Source organism: Cyanistes caeruleus, chromosome 8 (assembly GCF_971803275.1).
Source record: "Cyanistes caeruleus chromosome 8, bCyaCae1.hap1.1, whole genome shotgun sequence".
Lineage (NCBI taxonomy): Eukaryota > Metazoa > Chordata > Aves > Passeriformes > Paridae > Cyanistes > Cyanistes caeruleus.
In genome coordinates this window covers 5,834,802-5,858,254 of record NC_141708.1, presented here as the reverse complement: position 1 = coordinate 5,858,254, position 23,453 = coordinate 5,834,802, and the positions used below count along the sequence as shown (strand labels likewise).

Here is a 23,453-nt window from a genome sequence, read left to right as displayed (position 1 = left end):
ATCCCTACCCAGCAGGGATAACAATATTTTGGAGGCAATGAAAAAATTTCAACTATCCCAAAACCACAGTGCTCACAAATGTTAGGCTCATATAATGTGATAAAACAACAGATTTTCAGCTATCTCTCTCTCTCTATATATATATATTCAGCTATATCTCTATATATATATATTATTCTGTGTGTTTACAGATTGTAAACACATAGAATAATCACTTAAATTTACAAAACAGCTTTCTGCTAGGAACAAAGCACTGTGTATGAAGCTGACTTCCAGTTTAATTTGCTTTACCTTCAGTTATATCCCTGAACTTCTGAAGGAGCCTAAACCCAGGGAATCTCAGAGGGTCTTTTGGCCTCCATACTTTTCTGACAAATCTGCTGCAGCAGCCTAAGTCTGAAAAAATCCATCACTGTGTGAAAAAACAAAGTTCTCCCAGCAAAAGGAGGAAAAAGAAAACTCCCTCAGTTGCAGGGTCAGTCCTCTCAGCCACTCCTCCTGATAAGCTTGGAAACATACAGAGGGTAAGAAATCACCTTTCCTGCTTTGGTATATACCAGGAAAGACAAGTGCTACTGCTGCTTTTAAGACACAAACAACTAAGACGAAGACAAAATATTATGCCATATTCCAGTTCTACATAAAAGCTTTGGTTTTTCCTCAGCTTCGTTGATTTTAAAAATATTTAAATGCTTATTAAAAGTTTTCCTACGCAGCAATATAATTATCCTTTCAGAACAAAGTCCTCAAGAGCAACTCAACAGCCTTGGAAACCCCTGATTAAAGCAATCACTGAAACGGAAAGCCTCATCACCCCTGACATAAAGGCAGAGTTTAACAACTTTGACCACTTCAAAATGCTTTGAAAAGTACCTATTAAAGTAACTGCAAAGCTGTAATTTAGACTGTAATTAGGCTTTCACCTCTTGCAGTTGTTTTTCCACTGTACTTTTGGACCAAACAGAGGAAACTGTTGCTGCTGTATTGAAAACTTGATTAGACAATACAATGTAAGATTGTAAGAGTACCTGTACACAGAAATACTTCCAAATGCATACAGAAAAAACTAAGAAACACATTTTTTCACTCTAACTTCTCTAGATATATTTCCCACACCATGCACAACACAGAAATTATTTCAGTGAAAAAGTATGACAGCTAATTTGCCATTAGCCTTATAAACCAGCTGTACAGCTGAGCCAAGTCAGCATCGCTTTTGGCAGCAAGAGGAACTAACAGGTAATAGAACCAGGTAAAAAGGCAGATTAGAAGATACCATGTTCAAGAAAGGCAAATTCCTCTTTAATCAACAAATCTGTATGGTAACATAATGCCAAAATATGGTAGTAAGTTACCTAAATTCACTGAGACACAGAAGAGCCTCCTAAAGATTACTGCTTCCCAAACTCTGAAACTATCAATGTGAAAACTCTTCAGAGTTTGAGGCTTATTTAATGCTTTTGTTATTTATTTATTTTTTTTTCATTTCTAAGTGATGCCAAAACAAGTACAGGTTCTCTGAGATGGACAAATTTCAAGCTTAAGTTGTTCATTATCAACAAAAAAAAAAGGCAGTGCAAGTTTTGGTACTTCGACAAAAAAGATGCAAATTATTGGTTTCTGAGGCACTCCAAGTACACCTGACAGTGCTATGAACATTATTTTTCTTTCCAACACTCTGACTTGCTTTATTAAATGATAAAGACATTTCCAAGACAAATTTCTTCCTGTCTTTTCTGAATCTGTACTATTTGAATGCAAAAAATATTCATGTCCACAACCTGCCCAAACTAAGAAGCCAAAACTTAACAAGTCAATAAATTATCTCTGTTCAAAAAGACATAAATAATGAACTATTTGAGATGGCTTTTTTCCTTTTAAAATCAAAACCATTCTCCCCACTCCCAGGAAAGAAGTATTAGGGCAGCAACTGCAAAACTCTACATTTAAGAAGCAGGGCTTCCCCTTCCTCTCCCCATACAATTTGATTAGTATTGTTAGGCAGGCACCAAAACTAGGCATGAATCGTTAGTTTTACATGTCAGAAATCATTATAGCTGCATTTTATTCTTTTCACTTTCAGTCAGCATCTTGTGTATGGACATATTTATTTGAAAATAATTTTCTAAAACTTACCATATATATGAAAAGAGGCACAATGCTCTGCAATGCTCCCATATACTGTCCAAGAGCTACGTTAAATCTTTCAATATAGAGATCTGGAGGGCTGGCCTGCAAGAAACCGTAAAAGTCAGGTTGTAATTTGAACAAGAGAAAGATCTGGAACAGCATGGGCTATGCTTTCATAGCAAACTCAAACAACTACAAAGGATTTGATGCACTAGGTCCACACAAAGCAAGCCACACATCATTCCAGAGTTTCTGCTCTATCTCCCTTCAGTAACTAGGTTTTGCCTAGGACTACACATCAGTGCCCAGCACAAGGTCCATTCAGTCAGAAATACAGTGAGCCTATAACAAGCTGACATTTAGCATATGCAAATAAAAACACCTTTTAAAGACCAGAGGTTTGTTTTGAAAGCACCAGCTGTCATGCCTAGAATCCATAACCAAATCTGCACAAGTGCTGCAGTGTGTGCTCCCACCCCCCTGAGCTTTCACTCCACCAGGGCAGGGCAGCATAAAGCTGCTGCTTTGCATCTGAGCTGGTGAATGGCACATGTTCCAGCTCCAGGAAACACTGTCCTCCACAGAAAACCTTTCTAAGTTACTGCTGGGTCACCTCAGGCAAGGCAAGTGGCCAGGGGGTTCAGCTTCACAAAGAAGCAACATCTTCAGAGAGAGTTCTGCATTCAGGTCTCACGCTCCAGGTCTGGCCTGTGGAAACTTCCAGCTGTGCTCCAGCTCATGGCACCCCCTGGAGCTCCAGCCTAAACTTGGCTACACAGAACCCAAATGTGCTATTTTCTGGATACAATACCCTATTTCCCAAAGAAGGGGATAAGGAAGCTTAAAAGATCTGTTCAGCAGCAGGTGAAGTTAAATGGAGAAGAGAACCAGAGGAATGGGAAGCACTGAGCACTGTTTCTGTTACAATATCCATTTGGAGGCCTGCAGGGGAGCTGCACTGGAGCATTCAGAAGTGCACTTAGACACCCACAGCTTAAAGTGGAGCTACAGCAATGTCTTCCTCCACTATCCACTTCTCTACCCAAATTCTCCTCCTTTCACTGCCCTACCTCTGGCCCATCCCCTGCTTTGGTCTCTCCAGAGGGGTGGGTGGCTGCCTGAGTTGCTACTGCTCACATATATAGATACACCTATATAAACCCAAGGGCAAAGTGTTGCTTGCTAATGAGAAGCAAAAGTTCTCTTCCCCTGCACTGTTTTCCCCTCTGACAGCACCAAGCCAAAAGATGGAGAATACAGCAATAACTGGGACCTTGCAAGAAAACAAGTTCAAAGATTTTCCTAAAGCCAAAGCATCTGTGGCATGAGAAACACTCAATGCTTAGCTGCACCTCAACCACCTTATCAACACTTAAAGTTATCTTCACAAACATTTTTCAGCCTGTGATGGGCATTCACCAGCAGCCCTAAGAGAAAAGTTAAATTTTATGTTGGTACTTTGCTCTATTAAGTATTCTAAATTTATGACCTTTTTTTTCTCCTTTAAAATAGATTTTTTTGCTTCTCTTCTTAATACTCTTAATGAACACGTGGGTAATTTTCACAGTAAACACTGATATAGAGCAGACAGTTCAGAAAGGAAAGCAATACTGGCAAAGGAAGAAAGAGTGTTATTCCATCTGCAGTTGCCAAAGGCTATATATGGTTATTCCTCATTTTGATCATAAGGTTTTCATCTTATTGCAAATGCAGCTCTCAGGGGTGGCCAAACAAATTTCAGTTCAAAATGCCAACAACGTATAAAAGTGGCAATGAGCTCCAAGGACTCCCTTTCATATATAGCTACATATACAATTTGTTGCAAATAACATGCAATGAAATCTGCATTCTAAGCAGTATGTATTCCTGCTTCACTCCTTTTCAACCTCAACTTTAAATATGGTTATACCCTCTGATTTGAATACAGCTTCTAAGATTAAAGAAAAAGGAAAATTCTACATGAAAGAACACGTCAGACAAAAGGAGAGCACAGCCTAACACAGGGCACCACTCTTCTCTCATTGATAAATTGCCATTTTTATTAAAAAAACAAGACAACAACAATAAAGCCAACAAGAAAAAACACAGACAGAAGCTGTCTGGGCAGTGGAGATTTAATCCCAAGCAATGCATGCAGCCAGTCTGCCACACTTTTGACAGGGGATATAAGCACTGATGTCTTTTTTCCCTGCTGCAGATGAGAACTCTGCTAGCTCAGCTCTCAAAGCCTGTGTCACAGTAAGGGAGGCTGTTTCTGAGGGCACAACTTCTGCACACCCAGCTGGCTCCTGAGACTGACCTCAAGAGCCCTTTAATGGAAGGATACCAGGGAGCTGTCAACCACCGCCTCCCCTTGCTATCAAGTGGAAATCAACTGCTCTGGATAAAGACAAAGAATGCTAAGAGAGGTCCTGATGGCTTCAGAGGAAGTGCCTCACTAGTGTCAGGCAAAAATCAAGCCTTGGTTTTAACTTCTGCAATGAAGAAATGATGGTGTTGTCTGCTTTATCAGCATGAAATGTCACTTTTCAATTTTATTCTCCTGATAGCGTTTCATGTCAAGCCTCAACAGCCAAGACATTAATAGTGATAGACAACAAAAAAAAAGACCAAGCTTGACAATCAAACTCTGCTCAACTAAAGCTTGACTTGTAAACCACCAAGTAGTAAGTTACCAAGCCAAAGAGAAATCAACAATAGTATTTTCACAGCTCATCTATGAATTACTGTAATCTGTGTGGGGAAAACAGAACCATCTGTTTTCTGTTCATCACAGTGTTACTGTATGGCTGCTCCAAACTGCCAGACTGAAATCAATTATTTGCTTCAGCACAGGACTCTTCTCCACATCCCTATATTCACATTTATAGGACAGTAACTGGAGCTGGAATAGTTTTATATAATGCCTTGAATTTTGTAAGCTAAAAAGCAGCACATTGCAACAAACTCATGAGTGAACAGAAGCTGCTAAAATTTTTATATTAAGTGGCCATCAATAGAGCCCAACTTGCATTTAAAATCTATACTTATTCAGATGCAGCCATTAAAAGAAAAAAAACCAAAAAACTGTTTTGGCTGACACTTTTTACTCCTGGTCCTAGTCCAGAAAAAGAGAACACATACATTCTGCTGTTTAATTTACAAGGGGAGGGGCAGAATTAAGCATGACATTTACTTCTTACAACTCCCCAGCAACTATTAAAAGTTTTTAAATCCACTCCTATCTTACCTGAGGGGTGTATTACAGAAACTACTCAGAAATACAAAATACACATTCCTAGCCTAAGGTTTTCCAGGAAAGAAGAGGATCCCTCATTCCTTCACTTCTCATCCTGAATCCTATCATACTGGCAATTCAGGGGGTTAGGGATAGTTTTTATGTAAGTTTATTGGTTTTTTGGATTGTTTGTTTTTTTTTAAAACACCCAACACAGGCAGACAGTTAAATCCTCTCCTACATTCGCTCTTATCTTGTAGGGTTAAGAACAGTTTTCCAGCAACAATTGTATTGTGTGTCTGTCCACAGGAGCATTGAATGTTTGACTGGATTTCCCAAACTCTGATGCAGTTGCATTTGCTTAACATCTTCAGCTTGGCTGTGAGTCAATTGCTTCTTAGAATAAAATCCCATGGGTGCTGTTTAAAAGCTGATGTTAAAAAGACACAATTTTGTCTCCTTACACAGTGGTCATCTCAGCATCAACAGAAATGAGAAGTAACAAGAAAACACATTTGAAAAAGGATGACATATAAGACACAGTCAAAACAAGCAGCTGGAGATCCTGCATACTAACTTACCCTTCTCTTATTTGAAATCTAATATCTAAGCATTTCAACACACTTGTGGACCAGAAACTATTTATCTGAGAAAGATCTAGGTTTTTTCAGCTTGAAAACCAGTCTCAATATCATTCTTAAACTGAACATATGATATCAGAAGGAAGATGCTGGCCCAAAACGACTCAGAAAGGGCTCATAAGAAAGAAACAGAGACAACAGTTGTGTGCTTGAGGAACACAAAGTTAATCTGTTTATGAAGAGTCATTTGGCACAACCAGCAGTATGTGTAGTAGAGCTTACATTCCTATGGTGAATGGGCAGCTCCATTATCCTGGGAATATGCTCCCTGCCAAAATGCCAGCACATATGCTGCAGCATCCCTCCCACACCTGCCAAGTGAAAAGGGAGAATGGCTATGACTACACAAATTAACCTGTTATTCATATAAGAGGTCTGAATCTTCTAAACCACTCTTTGTTCTTTCTCAGGAAAATATAATTTGTTTACCTTGCCTTGCAATGTGCGTGATGCCCAGGTCTACCTCACTAGACATTGGTATTATTAAAACATTTTACAAAAAAACAGACATCAAGCCAAAGCACAACTGATTCAAAGGCTGTGTCTTCCTTGTCAAGCCTGCACTCCAACCTGTTCAAAGCTTCATGACATTTTCTCATGTAACTGTCTTACAGCAGGTTAGCAAGTGTAGGCTATGTTTCATTCCCATTCTACAGGCTTGTAAAACAGTAAGACATTGTATCTAAAGACCATCAAAACCGTGTGGCAGTGACAAATCCTCAGAAGGTTTTCTATCTATTAAATACAAAATAATTTGTGCTGTATTTACTTGTATCTTTCTGTAACTGCAACAAGGTCTGCAGAGCTGCAGGACTACAAGCCTTTCCAACAAGCTGCAGGCAAGAATGCTCCTATCAGCTTAACTTGCTGATGACTGTGTCATTTTTAATGGCAATTCAGGCAATATGGTCACCCCTACTACTTCAAGTCCAAAGCCATCTTTTTGATGTCCACACACAAAGATACGAACATTTATAAAATTTCTGATTTCTACCATCTGAGTTCAAATCATCCATAGGATCTGACTGAGTTCAGTGGAATTCACAGCAATAAATCCACTTTAATATTAAAGCTGCTTTTGCTGATACCTTTGCCAGGGGCTCTTTGAGCACCTTAAAGCCCTCATTCAGGACACCTGGCTCCCATACACATTCTCCCAAGGAAACAGCAAGTGGGACAATACTTTCATACACTGCACTGACTGGTTTGAGAGCCGACAAGACAAAAGGCTGAGAAGTTGTAACGATTAATATCAGGCAGGAAACCTTTCTGGCATTGCACAACAAAGACTACATAAACCTGCAGGTCCTGGAGGCCAAACAGCAGACATGCAAATTATCCACCAACACCAGCGACTCCTCAGTGCAGTCATGTTCATTATAAAAAATATCAGAAAACAACAGAGCCCTTTTTCTCTCTCCTCTAGATAAAAAAAAAGGTGCAACATGACAAATAAATGGTTTTCAGCTCTCAATCAGTTCACAAAGGAAGCACTGAGTTTATTCTAACTGAAAGGAAAATATTGCACTGCACCTGAACAAAAAAGCTAGGTTTTTAACAAGCCAGCTCAAAGCCACAGCACATTCTGACCCTCAATATTTTGAGTATTTTCCAGCATTTTTTGCTGAAGAGATATGCAATGAGTGAAATGCTTGATTTTAAATTACTTTATCAGAGTGAATAAGAATAAATTAAGCCAGAAACACTAGTGCCCAATGCAAATACAGGTTCACTCATTTTAAAGAGATGTATTTAATTTGAAAGCATATGTTTGTGTATCCACCCTACCTCACACATCTGAATGACTCAGCAATTACCCACAAAAACAGCTGACATTATTTTAAACCACAACATAATGAACCACGTCCATTACCAGCAAAATGTTTCCAAACAAAGCATCTTAGAAAAATCATCTGCATGCTACAGGCTTCACAGACCTCAAGACAACAGGGAAAAAGTTAATGTGTGTTTTCTGCAGCGACACTTTATTCTTTTTTAAGCTGACAAAATGCAAAATTCCAATCAACTCAGGAATTAGGGACACTGAATTCTCAATTACCAAAAGTCTGCATGGTAAAATTCTGTCTTAACCAATGCAGAGAAGCTGGTCAGACATCAGCTGCAGGAAAGGAAAGCAATCCTTGCTGTGAGTCTCTCTAAAGCAGTCTGAAGAGAGGATCATTAAATAACAGATACAGTAATGAGGGAGCTGGAAATGGCTTGGCATACAGGAGGCCCCATATCAGCCTGATGACAAGCATTTCATCTCATCTAAATGCACCATTACTCAGCAAGCATGGCTCACTGCTTTGCACCCAATGTCCAACATGCAGAAATACACCAGCCCAGCCACATTTTCCTGTGGCCTATGCCACCACTGAAAGTAGCTCTCTTAGCTGAAAAGCTGAAACAAACCTTTGGGAATGCACAGGGCAACAAACACCAACACCACACAAGCTGTCCTGCAGACTGGAAAAGCAGAAGTTACACAGAATGACCAGGGTTTGTTCTGAGTGTCCCAGCACAGTGTCCAGCTCAGGACACAGGAGTGTCCATCACTCTGCTGACTCCAGCTGTGGCCAGCTGCTCAGGCAAGCACAGGGCTACACACACAGGGAGGGGGGAAATAAATATATATAGGTAGTTTCTACAGTGAATGCCCCAAAGAGAGAAACCAAACTCCATTAAGACTAAATCCAGGCAAGAGCAAGTCTGACTAGTCCCCTGAGGTGCTCCCACTTTTACTTTTTGGTATCTGGGTTTTACTGGTTTGGCTGTTGATGAGTGGTTCCTGTAGGAGACAGCTTGCTCTGGCACGTTGGTTACATGCAGACGTTCTGCAGCCCACTTGCCATTTAACTGTTACACTGCTATGCAAAGAAGGTGCTGGCCTGTCCAGAGAAAGACATTGCATTTGTCTGCCATTTCAGTCTCCATAACCATCTGTTTTCTTATATATACCAACATTCCTGCTTCTACTAGGTTACTTTTATTACTAAAAACCAACAACTTGCATCAAGTCATAGCTTGCCAAACAAACAGAACTCTTAAATGTTGTTGGCAGGTGAATGAGATTATGTCAGAAAGCAAAACACCACAAACTGTGCATTAAAAGAATTCACATATATATGTTTTTTCATTGTTTGCCTGTGGGAACCAGAAACTTCCAAGCAACCAACATTTACAAAGTAATTTGCTATTGTTGATAGGGTAAAGATCTAAAACTGCATTTTCAACATAAATCCCGAGTAACTGAATGTCATCAAAATATATTAAGATCAAAGAAGTATCAGGATAATTAAAGATATTGTAGTAATTTCTTAAGAATAAATTTCACAATCCACAGCTAAAACAGTTTCTTTATAGAACAATTTTTTTGAGGCACATGAGAGTTTTACTTCCAGCAGCTCAAAAAGATCCATTTGTCATCCAAAAGCCAAGTCATGTTCACACGTCAGACAAAACTCACATAATGCACTCAAAGATGCTATCGTGTTATATTACAGGTGTGTCTAACCTACATAAGGAAGCTTTTGCAAGGCAAAGATTGCATTAAATAATTGTCTCCATTATTCTTTCAACAAGCTGATGTTCAGAAGGCAGCCCTGTTTTTAGGCAGAAGTATTTAGGCTCATATGTGCTAAAGTAAACTTTAAAATCAGCTGCCTCAGTTTTGGGACTTAAGAGAAAAGACTCAAAAATTAGCATGGAGTAAAGAATTTAGGTTATTCCCAAATTCAAATCAAACTAAAGCAGTGTATTACCATGGGATATATCAGAAGAACTGGCCAAACCTGTATAGCTAAAATTATTCATAGTTCTCACACAGAAGAAAAACGTGCAGGCTGCACCAGCTCAGCAGAACCAAGGGAAGGCTTTATTTTAAATACTATGTTCACCAACTCCAAGCAATTTTTACAGAACACTGAGGCTGTCACTCCATGAGGAATAAAGAGAACATAAAAGAGAAAAGAAGAAAGAATCTAGCAAATACCATGCCTATTAAATGCTGGGTGGTTATTTTTCTTTATAAGGAAAGCCACAAGAGGAAAACAGTGCAACAAAAAGGACATCAGAGAGATCATAGTGCTATATATTTTGGGAATGCACATTTAGCCAGAAACACCTGCTGCAGTTAAAGCATTAAGACTGTTTTGGGCTGACAGAAATTAGTTATCAATGTGTTAGAAGCACTGAAGAAGCTGCTGCAGTTTAGGGTTTCTTCGTGTCTGTCTCCGCTACTTCATACACTGCAAATCAGTACAGAACTCAAACATCAGTTACAGAAGTGAAAAAAGCTGCAGGGAAAAATCAAGCGGTGTTGCTGCTACAGCCATGACAATTTCAAGATCATATCTGGAGTTTCTAGTCTAAAAGGAATGTTCAACAAGGAACACACATGAAAACAACCATGGATGCACAAGTAAGATACAGAGAAGGATAGGGATATACAAACTCTACATATTAGGACTGCTGTAAACCACTGACATCTACAGATAGGCAAGAAAAATGCAGAATAAGGTGTAACAGAACTCCGTATGCAGTAATTCTTCACTTATACTTCACAATCTATATTTAATTCACTTAAATTTTTTCTTTAGATTTTCCCTTTTGTGTTGCTTCTTGTGCACAAGAACTATAAACAGTTTATACACACTTACACAGGAATGGCAGACATTTATTTCATGTGCTTAGATCATGATTGACTGAAGTATTTACATCCCAGATTATACTTAAGATTTTCCATTCTCCATTCTTTCATTCTGTACCATATGTTCAGGTTTAGCCACTGCTCTCCACACGGTTGAGATCTTCAAGGTCTGGCAGTGCCAAACCTTTGGATCTAGTAGCTGGTTTTCTGTCTGACAGCCCATTAGTGAGTGAAGTAGTTGACAATTTTCTAAGTTAATGTAAATCAGTCTTAATAGCAATCCCCTCCATGGGCCACCTACATACTGCTCTGATATAATCACAGATCCCAGGAAAGAGAGAATTAGATTGTGCAGCTTCTTACCTGCAGCTCCTTTGAGACTCTCTCTAAGTGGTTAGTTATCTTTTTTATTAGGTCACTATACATCTGTTCCGAATGCTGCTGGCATACACACTTATACACACAACTGCAGAAACAAATATAGGAACAAACAATGAACTTACAACAGTTTGCAATGAACAGTAACAGACTTCAAAACATTTTGTTCAAGTTTCAATTTAGAGGATAACAGAGTTGAGTGAATGATTGTTGAACTTTTAAATACAGTCCTAAGCTTGGAATGAGCTCCAGCAGGCTCCCCTGGAGGCTCCAGGGTGTCCAGCCCATTCCCCCTCCCCAGCTTCATTTTAACTTAAAATGAGTTCTCTTAACAGTGCACTTCAAAACAGCCAGGACAGTTCTGTTAACAGTACATTCCTACTGCTGGCTTTTGTCTCTCCTGTGTGAATGAAGTCTCCATTAAAATAAGCAGGTTTAACAATTCTATGAATATTCTAAGGCAAAACCCTTACTAAAAGAAGGGGAATGTTGACAAGTATCATTGAAGTTGCATCAAAACCATGGCAGCATTAAAAAGAAATGGCAAAAGTTCTAAAATTACAGACCCAAGCACGCTTCTCCATTCTTTTTTACTTAAATTCTAAGAAAATTCTGCACTTTCATAATAAGGAAAGCTGCAGAAAAAGAGCAATAAAACTAATTATGCATTCTGTAGCTTTGCTGTATTAACTCTGGTCTTCAGTGCAACCTTTGATTCTTAAGAACACTTTATCGCTCTCATACTGCAATATAACATCCAAAAACAAGGCTACTCATTGAAGACATATTTACAGCACTTGTAAAACAAATACATGGATTACTTTCAGCAAGATGTTACTCAAGTAACCATCACTGTCAGGAATAACACCAACATTCATCTGTACCAAGCAGCTTTTACTCCTCAGTCAGCATTTTGAAATTTAGCTGCCAAATCCAAGAGGCCTCAAGAAGGGGTCTACCAGGGAGACTTCACCTGGTATCTTGGGCAACTCACATCTCTGTTCTGCTCCCCTCTCCACTCCTCTGTACCAAGAACTGTGACAGCAAGCAATTTAGGCCAGAGACTGCTCTTAGGACATGAGTGAATAACCGATTTCCAGGGAGATCCAGATGCCAGCCCTGAATTCTGTAGGCTTTAAATGGCCCCAAAAGCCCAAAGCTATGGGACAGCAACACTGTGTCTCTGTAGGGGAACTATCACTTTCCAATTTTCGACTGAGAAGATAGTACAAAAACAGGCAAACTACAAAGATGGCAAAAGTCTGCTTATTTGGTGAACCATGTCATTTCTTAAAATTAAGACACCCTACACCTCTCATATTATTGTATTTTAAAAATAATTGAGTATCTGTAGTTTGATATTATTTAAATACTAACAATCAAGGTAATTTTTTTTCATATCAAGTCTACCAATAGCAGATCCTATATTAAAACAAGCAACTGCAAAAGGTATTTTGGTACAATGCTCTTTGCTAAGAGCAAACATATCAGCTTGGTTTGGATCAAATAGAGAAACACTGCTAAGAAAAGGGAGACTGATTTTTGTGATCTCTTACAAAATCAGCCAGCTGGGTAACCACAGCAAACGGCCACACATTTGCTTACTCCCACACATTTGTTTGCTCCACAGCTAACCAGTACAAAGACACTTTCCACACCTGACTTCCTTATTTGTATGCAACTAAACTGAATTTTAAAGTACACTTCTCCTTTGTGTTACACCTACTATTGCTGCCACTATTTCTGCAACATGTTCTGTAGTCAAACACCAGTCTTTCCATGTACACATTGGATGTGTTTACATTTTATTTGAACACTTCAATTTAGATGTTCCTTCCCCATTTTGACATCCTGTTTTCAGTTCCTAATTGTGAGCTAATTCTGTGAATCATCCTTGCCCTAATATTACCCAAAAGAAGTCACAAGCTTGTTAGTTCTTTAATATAACCAAACACCTCAGGAACAGGAAATCCCAAAAAGGACATTAAAAGGGTAAGCAGTGGATGAATATCCAAGTTCTCTAAGTTGTCCTGAGGAACCAAAAACTATACCTAGGAGGCAATGGAGGCTGCCAGAAGTACAACTTAGCTGCTCATGTTTTCCTCATCTCAAACCTTCCTTCACTCCTCTTGCCAATTTATCCAACCCTTTTATAACTGGAAGTGACTATGCACAGGCAGGATTTGGACTGGCAGTTGAAAACAGACACTAATGACACTTTGATACCTTACAGATAAACTGGTCCATGGTAAATATCTGCATACACACCTTGGAAGTTGTCTCCCAGATCTCATCCCTGGGGAGTAAACACCTACAGCTATCAGCTATCACTGACCATGTCAAATAGAGAAAATACCCAATTATTTGGGTATCTCAGAATGTATTTTGAGTTTTCATTATGGAAAATTTGATTCCTTTAGTCAGCAAAAAGATGACCAAAAATACTACTGTATTTTCATGCCAGTTTCACTGTAAAGAAAAAAAAAATATACGTATCTTTGAAACACTTCAAGAAAGATTCCATTTTTCAGACTAAAGAAGCAAAGAAGATCTAAATTCCAAGTCTGCTACAAACTCTCAAAAACACTCCAAGCAAACACCCTTGCTTCAATTATCAATTATCCTTCCCTTGTCAAACTATCTTGTCCAGATTGTCAATCAAAGTCTAAAAATATTTTTAAAAAACCAAAATCAATCTCCTGGTTGGAAAAGGCTGTGGCAGAGTAATTACAACCACAGACATAATTTTTAAAAGAAAACTGACACACCAGCTTTACCAGTTACACTAAACTATGGAAAATATTTAGCTTTGGTAATAGTAAAATATATTCAGCAGATATCCATGCATCATTACAGTCCTGCACCAAGTGACCCAGATGTACATGGGCTATCCAGGAGAAACTCAAAACCCAATGTTCCTTCAGTAAATAAAACTTTGAGGAGTAAAAGATGAAAAGGATGAACTCCAGTTATCTGCAAACCATAACTAGGTATAATTAAACCATTAAGTTTGCACACCTACTCTTTATCAGAGATGACTTTTGAGAGATGTCTTACTACAAACTTCTTGCACATTGGAGATTTCAAGCTGGGAAAGGATTCTGGTTACTTCCACTAAAGCTGGCTCTCTTAATTCTAACAACCATATCAATTATTTATTCACATGATCATTGATATCTGAGTCCTGATAAAAACAGTTCCAAAAGTTTGGAGAGGAAAGAGTAAGTTTTCAACAGAAACTAAGGGACAAAACTAAACACCTGCCTTTCTTTTTTCTGCTTTCCTAATCCAAAGTTTTAAACTGCAGAAACAAAGTGGCTAAGAGTAAGTGGGCATGAGACAACAGAGCTGAAAGTCTCTAAAAACAGCCATCAGTGACTGAAGCTGGCAGCATTATTCCACAGAGGGCAACACTTGTGAAAACAACCAAGACAGCAGTGCCACAGTTGTGCTGCTGACAAGGGCCAGGTGTTTTAATGGAATCTTGGCCAGTAAATCCAGCAGGAGTCACCCACTTTCCATCCTATTCACCAACACCCTGAATACCTGCCCCATCTACAGACCAAAAATCTCCATTTTAGTTCATCTCTTAAGAAACTGCCAGGTCTCTAAAGCATTTAGCATTTTGGTTTGGAACAGTAGTGTGATGGGGAAGCAAACTCTGCACTATCCCCGGTACTGAGCACTAGTTTAGCCTGAAGGGCAGTTCTGTTTCGTGACTGGATCCCTTTTAAACTAAACTGCAGCTCTAAGACAGGCACAGCCCAAGCTTTCTCCAGACAAGAATGGAGATACAAAGGAGTGTCATTCAAACTGTCTGGAACTGGCCAAGGGGAGAACACACCAAAACACCTGAGGCAAAACACCAATGACAATTTACATCAAAGGACCTTGGCACCAGGTGCTTCTATTTCCTTCTGCACATTAACCACATCAAATTGGTTCCTATTAGATATCATAAAGAAGCCTTTTGACACATTAAATCAACTGCCTACCATGCCAATATCTTTGGAGAAAAGGATGTTGAGTCTTTAATACATTTCCTAGTACATTACACTAAGCAACTGTGATGGGGTTTATTTTAATGTTAGTGTTTTCAGCACTTCTGCACTTTAATTCTTTAGCATTTATTCCTGTTAACATAGTATGTCAAGATATGTACCTATTATTCCCTCTAGCCATTTAAACAGTACTGTATTTCACATAACTTTCCCATTTGTCTCCTCAAAGGTACAAAATATGACATATGCATAAACAGCAAGATCAAATAAACATTTCCTTATAAATGAAATGAAAAAAAGAAAGTAAGTTATGTAGCATTTAAAGTATTTCCTCACCTGTATATTTGTTCATAGGAGATAGGGATGTAGTCACCAGGACTCTGAGTTAAAAGCTGATCTATGGCACTGTCCAACTTTGGCCAATATGTGCTCTTATAGTCTTCAATTGTTATAACATTCATTACTGCAAGAAAAAGACAAGAATAGATTTAGTAACTTCACCTCAAAGACTAGAAACAAGTGAATGCTCTGTGATTTCAGATCACACCAATAACCAGGCCAGCTGGGAACACTTCCACTAAAATAACCTCATCTGAAACTAAAGCCCAGACTGAACTTGTACCTTTGTATTTACAAAAAGCAAATCAGAAAACCTGTCAAATCAGTGCTTCAGTATTTTTCTGGGACCTAAGTAACATGGAAAAGCAAACTCCTGGGAGTTCTAACATGAAATTAGAATAATAAAAATTTATAAAAATATTAGTTCAGACTAATAAATTATGTAACTCTGTGGCAGTTCAGAATCAATTATTAACGTGGCATCTTCACATTCAGGAGAACAAGCTCTGGCCAAGACCAGTAGGTTTTTGAATATTCTTTCCCAGCAGATGGAATAATTCCATAAGTCTCAGGTGGGACCAGCAGCTTCCTTGGTCTAAAAGATGATGCAATTCCCTCTGCCTACAACTGCAGTTAGGCTTCCAGGCAACTTTTTTGAATCTGTATTACAGTTCCCCTCTAGCAGGGACAATTACACTCCTTTTCCAGATAAAGATCACCACAGGGAAGAATAGGAGGTGTTTAAATTAGCGTTCCCCACTGCTCCCTGATCTTCCTCCTGAGCTTCCCAACTGCACCCTCTTGCACCAGTGACTCAGGGCGCCTTCACAGACACGGAAGGGTTTGGATCTCTCTCTTTTCAGGGAGGATTTCTGAACCAACCACTCGTGGCTCAGCTCCAACAGGTTCACACCCTCCCTTCAGGGCTGTAGCCATAGCACTACCTCGTTGCCTTGTAACACCATCACAGCTTCACAGCACCCACTCAAAAAAGCCCTCAGCAACCAACAGCACCTCAATCAAATCTATTATTTGAATTCAAGCAATGAAATCAAATCAAATCAATCAAAACAAAAAAGGATCAAAACTATTTAGACTTGGAAATATAGTATAGTTTCTTCATTTGAGCTCCACATGTGGGTCTGGCCTAAATAGCACAGGGAATAAAGATACTTCTCACCCCACACAGACCAGTTTAGACACAACACTGGAAAGAAGTATTTTGGTTAGGGATGAATTTTAAATATACATTTATATGTAGATTCATTGATGGTTTTGAGAAGCAATATTTTTGAAAGGTATTTTCACGAGGGGTTGAAAGGAGCTGGGTGAGTCACTTTTGGCAGCATTATAAAGAACAATTCTAAGGAAATTGGCAAAACAGTTATGAGTATCATGAGGAAAAAAAAAAAAAGACTGTAAAGAGAACATGGAATACAGAGAGGTGTGAGACAATGAAATGCTGGAACTCCACCTGCACGAGCAAGTATTACAGATTTCTTTGTGTGTCATGTTAGGGTATTTCAGCCAGAAACTTTGCTTAGAGAAGGATGCTAGTGCATCCTTCATGCAGCTGCAGCCATTGGTGCCCTCTTGCCTCACAGCTTTTACAGAATCAGATCTAGTTAACCTGAAAATGTCTGAGCAGTGACCAGGTCCCCCCAAGTGCTGCAGGACACTGCCCCAAGAGCCCAGCAGGCAGTCTGAAAGGACATCACCGTTTGCTAACAAGAGAGTGAAGGTCACAGGGCTGGCTGCACAACCACCAGGATTTCAGGTAAGAAGTCAGTTCCCCCATGTAAAAGCACCCATGCAGCCAGCAACAGCACAACACCTCCCTGGCAGTAAGCTCAGCCCTTACTCCTTGCAATGCCTTGTTTGAGTTCTCATCCCTCACAGAGCCCACAGTCCAGGCCCATGTTCTCAGGAGCAGCTCCACATAGCACCTTTACTATTCCTGCTTACACTCCACAGCAAAACCTGAGCTTTTCTTTTTTAGTTTGTTACCCCAGAAAAGATGGGCCTGCACAGAACCACTCTGTTCCACAGAAAATATTAAGCTGAAGTCAGCATAAACATTAGACCAAGTCTTGCTTTAAGATTTCAATGTATAATCACACCCACATCTGGTGTAACATATTAAATGAGCCAAATTAATTTGAAAGAAAATAGTCAAGTAAGAATTGCGAACACCGCAAAATCATTTTAACATGCTGTTGAGATGTTAATTTTTTATTTTATTTTTTTTACAATATGGAAAAAAAAAAGCAGCAGCAAACAGGAAAGCCAGCCCATTAGACATGCTGCACAGGTAAAGGACAAAACACTTTTACAAAAAGCCCTGTGAGACTCACACAGAAAAGTCAGCATAGAAAATTTACTGATAAATTCACAGTAACATTCTAGAAAAGCTTCATTATCATTCAAGTCCCTCACAAGTACTGTGTAATTTGATTTCCACACTTCGGTTCTGAAACTAAGCCAACCACAATATTTACATAGCTAAAAGTCCAAGACTACAAACTGAACAATCACTGTTTTTATTCTTCTAATACAGAAAACAAAGTACTTTAAAATTTTATTAACTATCACAAGTTAGTAACATCCTTTTTTCTCCTGGCAGCGCTTACATGCACAGAAGTGAAGGGTGGCCTAAAGACCCTCCATCTACAAACTGCAAGAACAAGGTCAAGACCAGCAAGGAAGGAATCACACAGATCCTTAGCAAGGAAAGACAGATTGCCCTTTAATTCTTTATTTCTCCCTCTTTTTAGGATGTCATGCTTAAATGCTTATCCCTTCATTAAGTGTTCAAGATTTAAAAGGATTTTCCCAAAGCTTCCACTCCCGAACTGCAATTCAGTTGGTTTCTGGGAAGTGACACTGATATTTTGTAAGAAAACATGCTAGAATACAGGATTTTATCCAACTCCAGCAAGGTTGGGGAGGTGGGGCTGGGAGAGAAATCAGTCTGACAGAATCAAAAGAAGTCAGTATTTTCTATAGAATTCAGCAGTTTCCAGAAAATTATTAAAGACTTCACAGTTAAAGCGTGAGCAACAACTGTTGCTTTTCCATACAAAAAAAAGTTCAAAAGGAAAACTTTGAGTGAAATGCAGCAGTGAAACCATTTCAGGAAAAAAAGAATATGCATGAGCTACCATAACCTAGATATATCAGTATTAGAGTCAAAATGGAAACACAGTCTGCTTCAAGCTACCAAATTCTTTGACATCAACTTCAATGAAAAGAATGGCAAAACCCACTAAGATACTGGAAAAAAAACAAAAAACAAAAAACCCACAACCCACCAAGAGTAGGTATACATCCCTCATGGAACTGGTAATAAAACCTTACACTCACTTTTTCAAATCTGTAGCTAAAAAGCAAGAGACAGAGCAGGATGCCTGATCCAACCTACTGCCAAGGAGGCAGACATCAGTCTGACAATTACCTGTCATTTATTCTGGCAAAAAAAAATGAAAGAAAGCAACTAAGCATCTTTCAGAAGCTGTATTTCATCTCACCAAGAGAGATACACAAAACTTTACTGCTCAACTAGCAGTGCACCCTACAATCCTCAATATTTTGCTAGAGTGTACAAACTCTTCAGGCAGCTGTCCAAGAGTCATCTACAGTCTGTGGTCCTGTGCTTTCCTTTTTCTCAGCCCCCATGTGCCTGTTTTCACAATAGATTTTGCTCTCCCCCCTGCCTGACACATCCCAGCATACATTAGCAAGTTCATGAGTTTGCCCCGTGGTTGCTTCCAGTTCTATTCTATTTTTATAACCTGTTTCTCAGCCTGCATTAAGGCTGGTTAGTAAAAGTAACTTTCTCTTCATCAGAGCATTTGCCCACGCAGCAATGCACACACACTGCACTGAACAATGTTATGCAACAGGGAAGGCAGCAGATTTAATGGATATTGCCAATGCACACAGCCACATGTTGCCTGTCCCAATGGCACTGGCATCAACAACATTTATAACCACCCTTTCCTGAACAGAAAGAAACAAAATGGAAACTCTTCATTGCTCACCACAATCAAGTTATGCTGCAATTATTATGGAAGAGTTTTTCTTCAAGTACTAGAAGTTCTTTGTCTTCTTTTCTCTCATGAACTTTGAAAAACACTTTTCACAACACTACTGGTTTATAAATCCACAGCTATGACTGAAGGTGATCAGCCATAAATATTTAGTCTTAAGTTTACTACAACATAAAAGTTTTTCTTAAGTTGCTTTAAGTAGAAGAAAATCTATTCAAGAAGAACTATTAAATGAACTATGCATTACTCTAATTTTAGCTCTCAGTCTTGCCAAAATCTCAAGGAAGAAGAATTGGATTTAGTATCTTTGAAAGATAGGAAGGACACAAACTCTGTCCGGGGCAGCCTCTGCATCACGAAGCAAGGCAACATTCAACTGCAGAACTGCCTCATGCAGCAGAGAACAGACAACTTTTCTACTAAACCTGGGACTGGCAAACGTCTCCACACATTCTCTGCCATTACTGGGACAGAGCAGGCAGGAGGGATCCAGCACACCCTAATTCCTTCTTAAGGAACGTTTATATCCAAAGCAACCTTTCTCCCGTTTCCTATGTGTGAAAATTAAACAAAAGTGATTAAGGGATCCTCTGTCAGAGTCAGGATAAGAACAAACAGGACCCCAACTCAGCTCCTTTAGGTTCTCAGTCAAGTCCAACAAGTGGACTTGTTCTGTCTACTTACATGTACCATCACCACTATCCCTAACACAAAGATGTGGAAAAGTTCTAATGAATTTCCTTTTTTGAAGGAAAATAATTAAAAAAAAAAAAAAACAACAAAAAACAGTAAGACATTATGGTGGGATACCAGCACTGGAGAAGTGAAAACAAGAACCCCAAAACTCCACCCTAAGCAAAATCATGCTCTGCTGCTACTGCTTCTTCCCCTCAGATATAAATTGTGGATTAGCTGGAAAGTCTCCTTCCCACTTGCTGGAGATCCAGCTTGAAAACCATTTTCATTCTGAAACAGAAGAAAAAACTAAGATTCTGAAAGTCTGGACTGGGACTTCAAGAGTCTAGTTTAGCAAGGTCGAACGACATCTCATTTCAACTGTCTCGAGGGTTTAGAAGCCACCCCAAGGTACCTGGAGACCTGACAAGCGAGGCAGGCAAAGTGCCAGGGAGCTCACAGAGCCTGGGAGTCTTAACTTCAAAGCAGCCAGCCATGGCCATGTGCCACAAAACCCAGGCTTACCCGAGAAACAGAAATCCAGAAGCCTGAACTTTGAGCTTTTGATCACCTCTGGACATGGACAGGTGAGAGAGCACTGGGGAAAGCAAGGAGGACACACAAAGTGCATTTTCCATCAAAATTTTATCATGGCAATCACACAGTTGCACTCCCAGGAATGATTTTAACTACCCAAATCCAAGTTTTCCGACGGTGCACAAGAAAAAAAGGTCTATTTTGCCCAGAAGAGTGACTTTTAGAAAATAAAGCAGAGCTGAAATGTACGGCAAAAAGTCTTTCCTTCCCTCGATCCTAGCTCAGGAAAAAATAGGGAAAAAATGCCATTTTTGTTAGAAGCTACACACAAAAGCCATTTTGGAACCCCCAATGCCAGGATGGATGGAGCTCTGAACAACCTGATCTAGAGGAAGGTGTCCTTGCTCAAGGAGGGGGCCTAGAACAATATGGTCTTTAAGGTCCCTTCTAACCCAAACCACTCTGTGGTGATTCTATTTTTGGGGCTAACTTGGGTAAATTAATCCTTGTCGCTCCCACCAGACCTTTGCAGACACTTGTCCCTTCCGGGACAGAACGTCCCTTCCAAGGGCTCTGCCCAGAGCTGCCACCAGCAATCCCAAACAGGGGATTTTCTCCAATTCATCTCTACGTTTTTCAGCCTGAGAGACAAAGTCTATAGAAAAGTACGACCTGAGCTAAAAGGCTTCAGAAAAAGCAGCAGCGAGCTCCCTGCCCACGCTCACTCTCCCATATCTACAGCCACATCTACCCTGACTGCAAAGCAGAAGTTGGGGTGCTGTGCGAGGAAAGGTTATTTTCTCTTTCCAAAGCGCCTTAACCCGTTTGACTTCGCTTCGAGAAGCCTCTCGAGGCGAGAGCCACGTCGGGCTAGGAGAGAGCCGAGCCCGGCCCCAGAAGGGAAGGGGGCAGCGGGTTCATTGCAGCAGGCGAGCCCCCCCGCGCCCGGGCCCGGGTCACTCACGGAACTTGGAGGTCGAGGCGCTGATGTTGATGGCGGCGATGGCCCCGGCCGCCCCCGCCCTGCCGGCGGCAGCCCCCGGCTCGCAGCTCCGCAGCCCCGCGCCGTTGTGCTCGGGCCCCGGGCGCGGCGGCCCGGCTGGCGGCAGCAGCCGCTCCCCGAGCAGGTGCCGCCCGTAGCCGCCCGCGCCCCAGTTGTTGTGGTTCTGATCGTCCATCATGGCCTCGCCGCCGCCCTCCTCCTCCATGCTCTCCTCCTCCATGGCGGGCACCTGGCTGCGGGAGCGGGGCGGGATCAGCGCCCGCCGCCCATCGCCGCCGCCTCAGGCCCGGCGGGGCTCGGCGGGCTCGGCCCGGGCCCCAGCCCAGCTCCGGCCGCGCCGCGCGACACTTCGCGCCGGGCGGAACGCGACAGCCGCGCCGCGCGGCACAGCTGCGGGGCATGCTGGGGAATGTAGTCCTGCGGGGCGGAGCGACTGGCGGGGCGCGGAAAGAGGCGCGGCCGGCGCGGGGTCCGTGCCCGACCGCGCCGGGGGTTGGCAATTCCCGGTTTTCCCATGCCAGGGAGCTTTTCTCTGGAGTGGGGAGGCTCCGACAGGGCCTGAGCGGAGAGCAGGCCCCGTGCCCACAGCGCCCCCTGGCGGGAGCGCGGCGGCCGGGAGGGGAGCGCCCTCAGGGACAGGGAGCCAGCACGGATCGGGATGTCGCCTGTCACAGCCTCTCCCCTCTCTTCCACACCAGCCCGGGACACTGCAAGGCGCCCCTACCCATGGGGGGCTTGGAAACAAAGCATCCTTAGGGTCCCTTCCAGCCCAACCTGCTCCGGGGCTGTGAGGTGCCTGCACAACGCTGCTCCCTTCCATTCTCCTGCTCACAGCGGGAATTACCCGCACAAACAATGATAAACCTTGCAATTAACAATGTAACAATTAAAAAGTATTTTTTAATGTGTTCTTCATCAAGAACTGTAGTTATAGGACGAAGAGTAATGGATACAAATTAAAAGAGGGGAAATTTAGGTCAGGTGTTAGGAAGAAATACTTTACTGTGAGATGCTGGAATGGGCTGCCCAGGGAAAATCGTGGATTCCCCATCCCTGGCAGTGTTGAGGGATGCTTTGGATGAGCCTTGAGCAACCTGGTCTAGTGGAAGATGTCCCTGTCCATGTCAGTGAGGACTAGATGGTCCTTAAGCTCCCTTCCAACCCCTTCACATTCCGTGATTCTGTGATAATACTGCCTAGTTGCCTTCAAGTACACTTGCTTTAAGTTTTATTTTCATTTTCACTTGGGTACTGTGATGGAAGAGTGGAAATGAGTAACGGGTTTTTACTGAAAATAGATTTCCACTGCGTGGGTTTTTGATCTTGCTTGGAAAACAGAACAAATAAAGTGAAAAATGCAGATAAAATCAAAGGTGCCTTGCTTTCATTCCAAAATGTCTCATGAAAGTGAAAAACATGTCATTTTTTTCTGGGTAGAAACACCAGGTTTTTTCTTCGCATGAAACAAAATTGTTCAGTTTTATAAAAGCGGAAGATGCCACTGATTTCACAGCACTGTGGGACCATCTCAAGTTGCTTTGGGAAAGGTGACTGATGAAAACAGTTTGTCCCTGTTGCATGGGGGAGCTTTGTACGTTTCTGAACTAAGAGTGTTTTTCTTAGAAGCAAAATCACACCTTGAACATCAACGCTCCACTCAAACCAACAGACACTTCCATTTTCCATCTTGGTGAACACCAACAAGTCACAATTTGGTCTCAGAGTCCAAAAGCTGATTTGGCACATCATGCATAGATCTCAGATTACAGGTTCAGCAAATTCACAGTCCTGCTTTGGCTGCTGATTTGTTTCTGTCTACACCTTTGCCACAT

At 41.0% G+C, this 23,453-nt stretch overlaps 1 protein-coding gene across 2 annotated transcripts in view; it reads right to left on the bottom strand.

Moving 5' to 3' along the window:
- The window catches only part of CACUL1 (CDK2 associated cullin domain 1), a 42,937-nt gene extending 20,970 nt beyond the window's left edge, over nt 1–21,967 (bottom strand). The window contains exons 1-4 of one of the 2 annotated variants that reach the window (XM_023929944.2): nt 21,583–21,967; nt 15,355–15,481; nt 11,003–11,105; nt 2,137–2,232 (exon numbers count right to left, since the gene is read on the bottom strand). In XM_023929944.2, coding sequence (XP_023785712.2) covers nt 2,137–2,232; nt 11,003–11,105; nt 15,355–15,481; nt 21,583–21,841 — 585 coding nt within the window. In that variant the 5' untranslated portion in view covers nt 21,842–21,967. The remainder of the gene's footprint in view (nt 1–2,136; nt 2,233–11,002; nt 11,106–15,354; nt 15,482–21,582) is intronic. The other variant, XM_086899361.1, reaches the window with a different exon arrangement.
- Between the last annotated feature and the right edge of the window lie 1,486 nt (nt 21,968–23,453).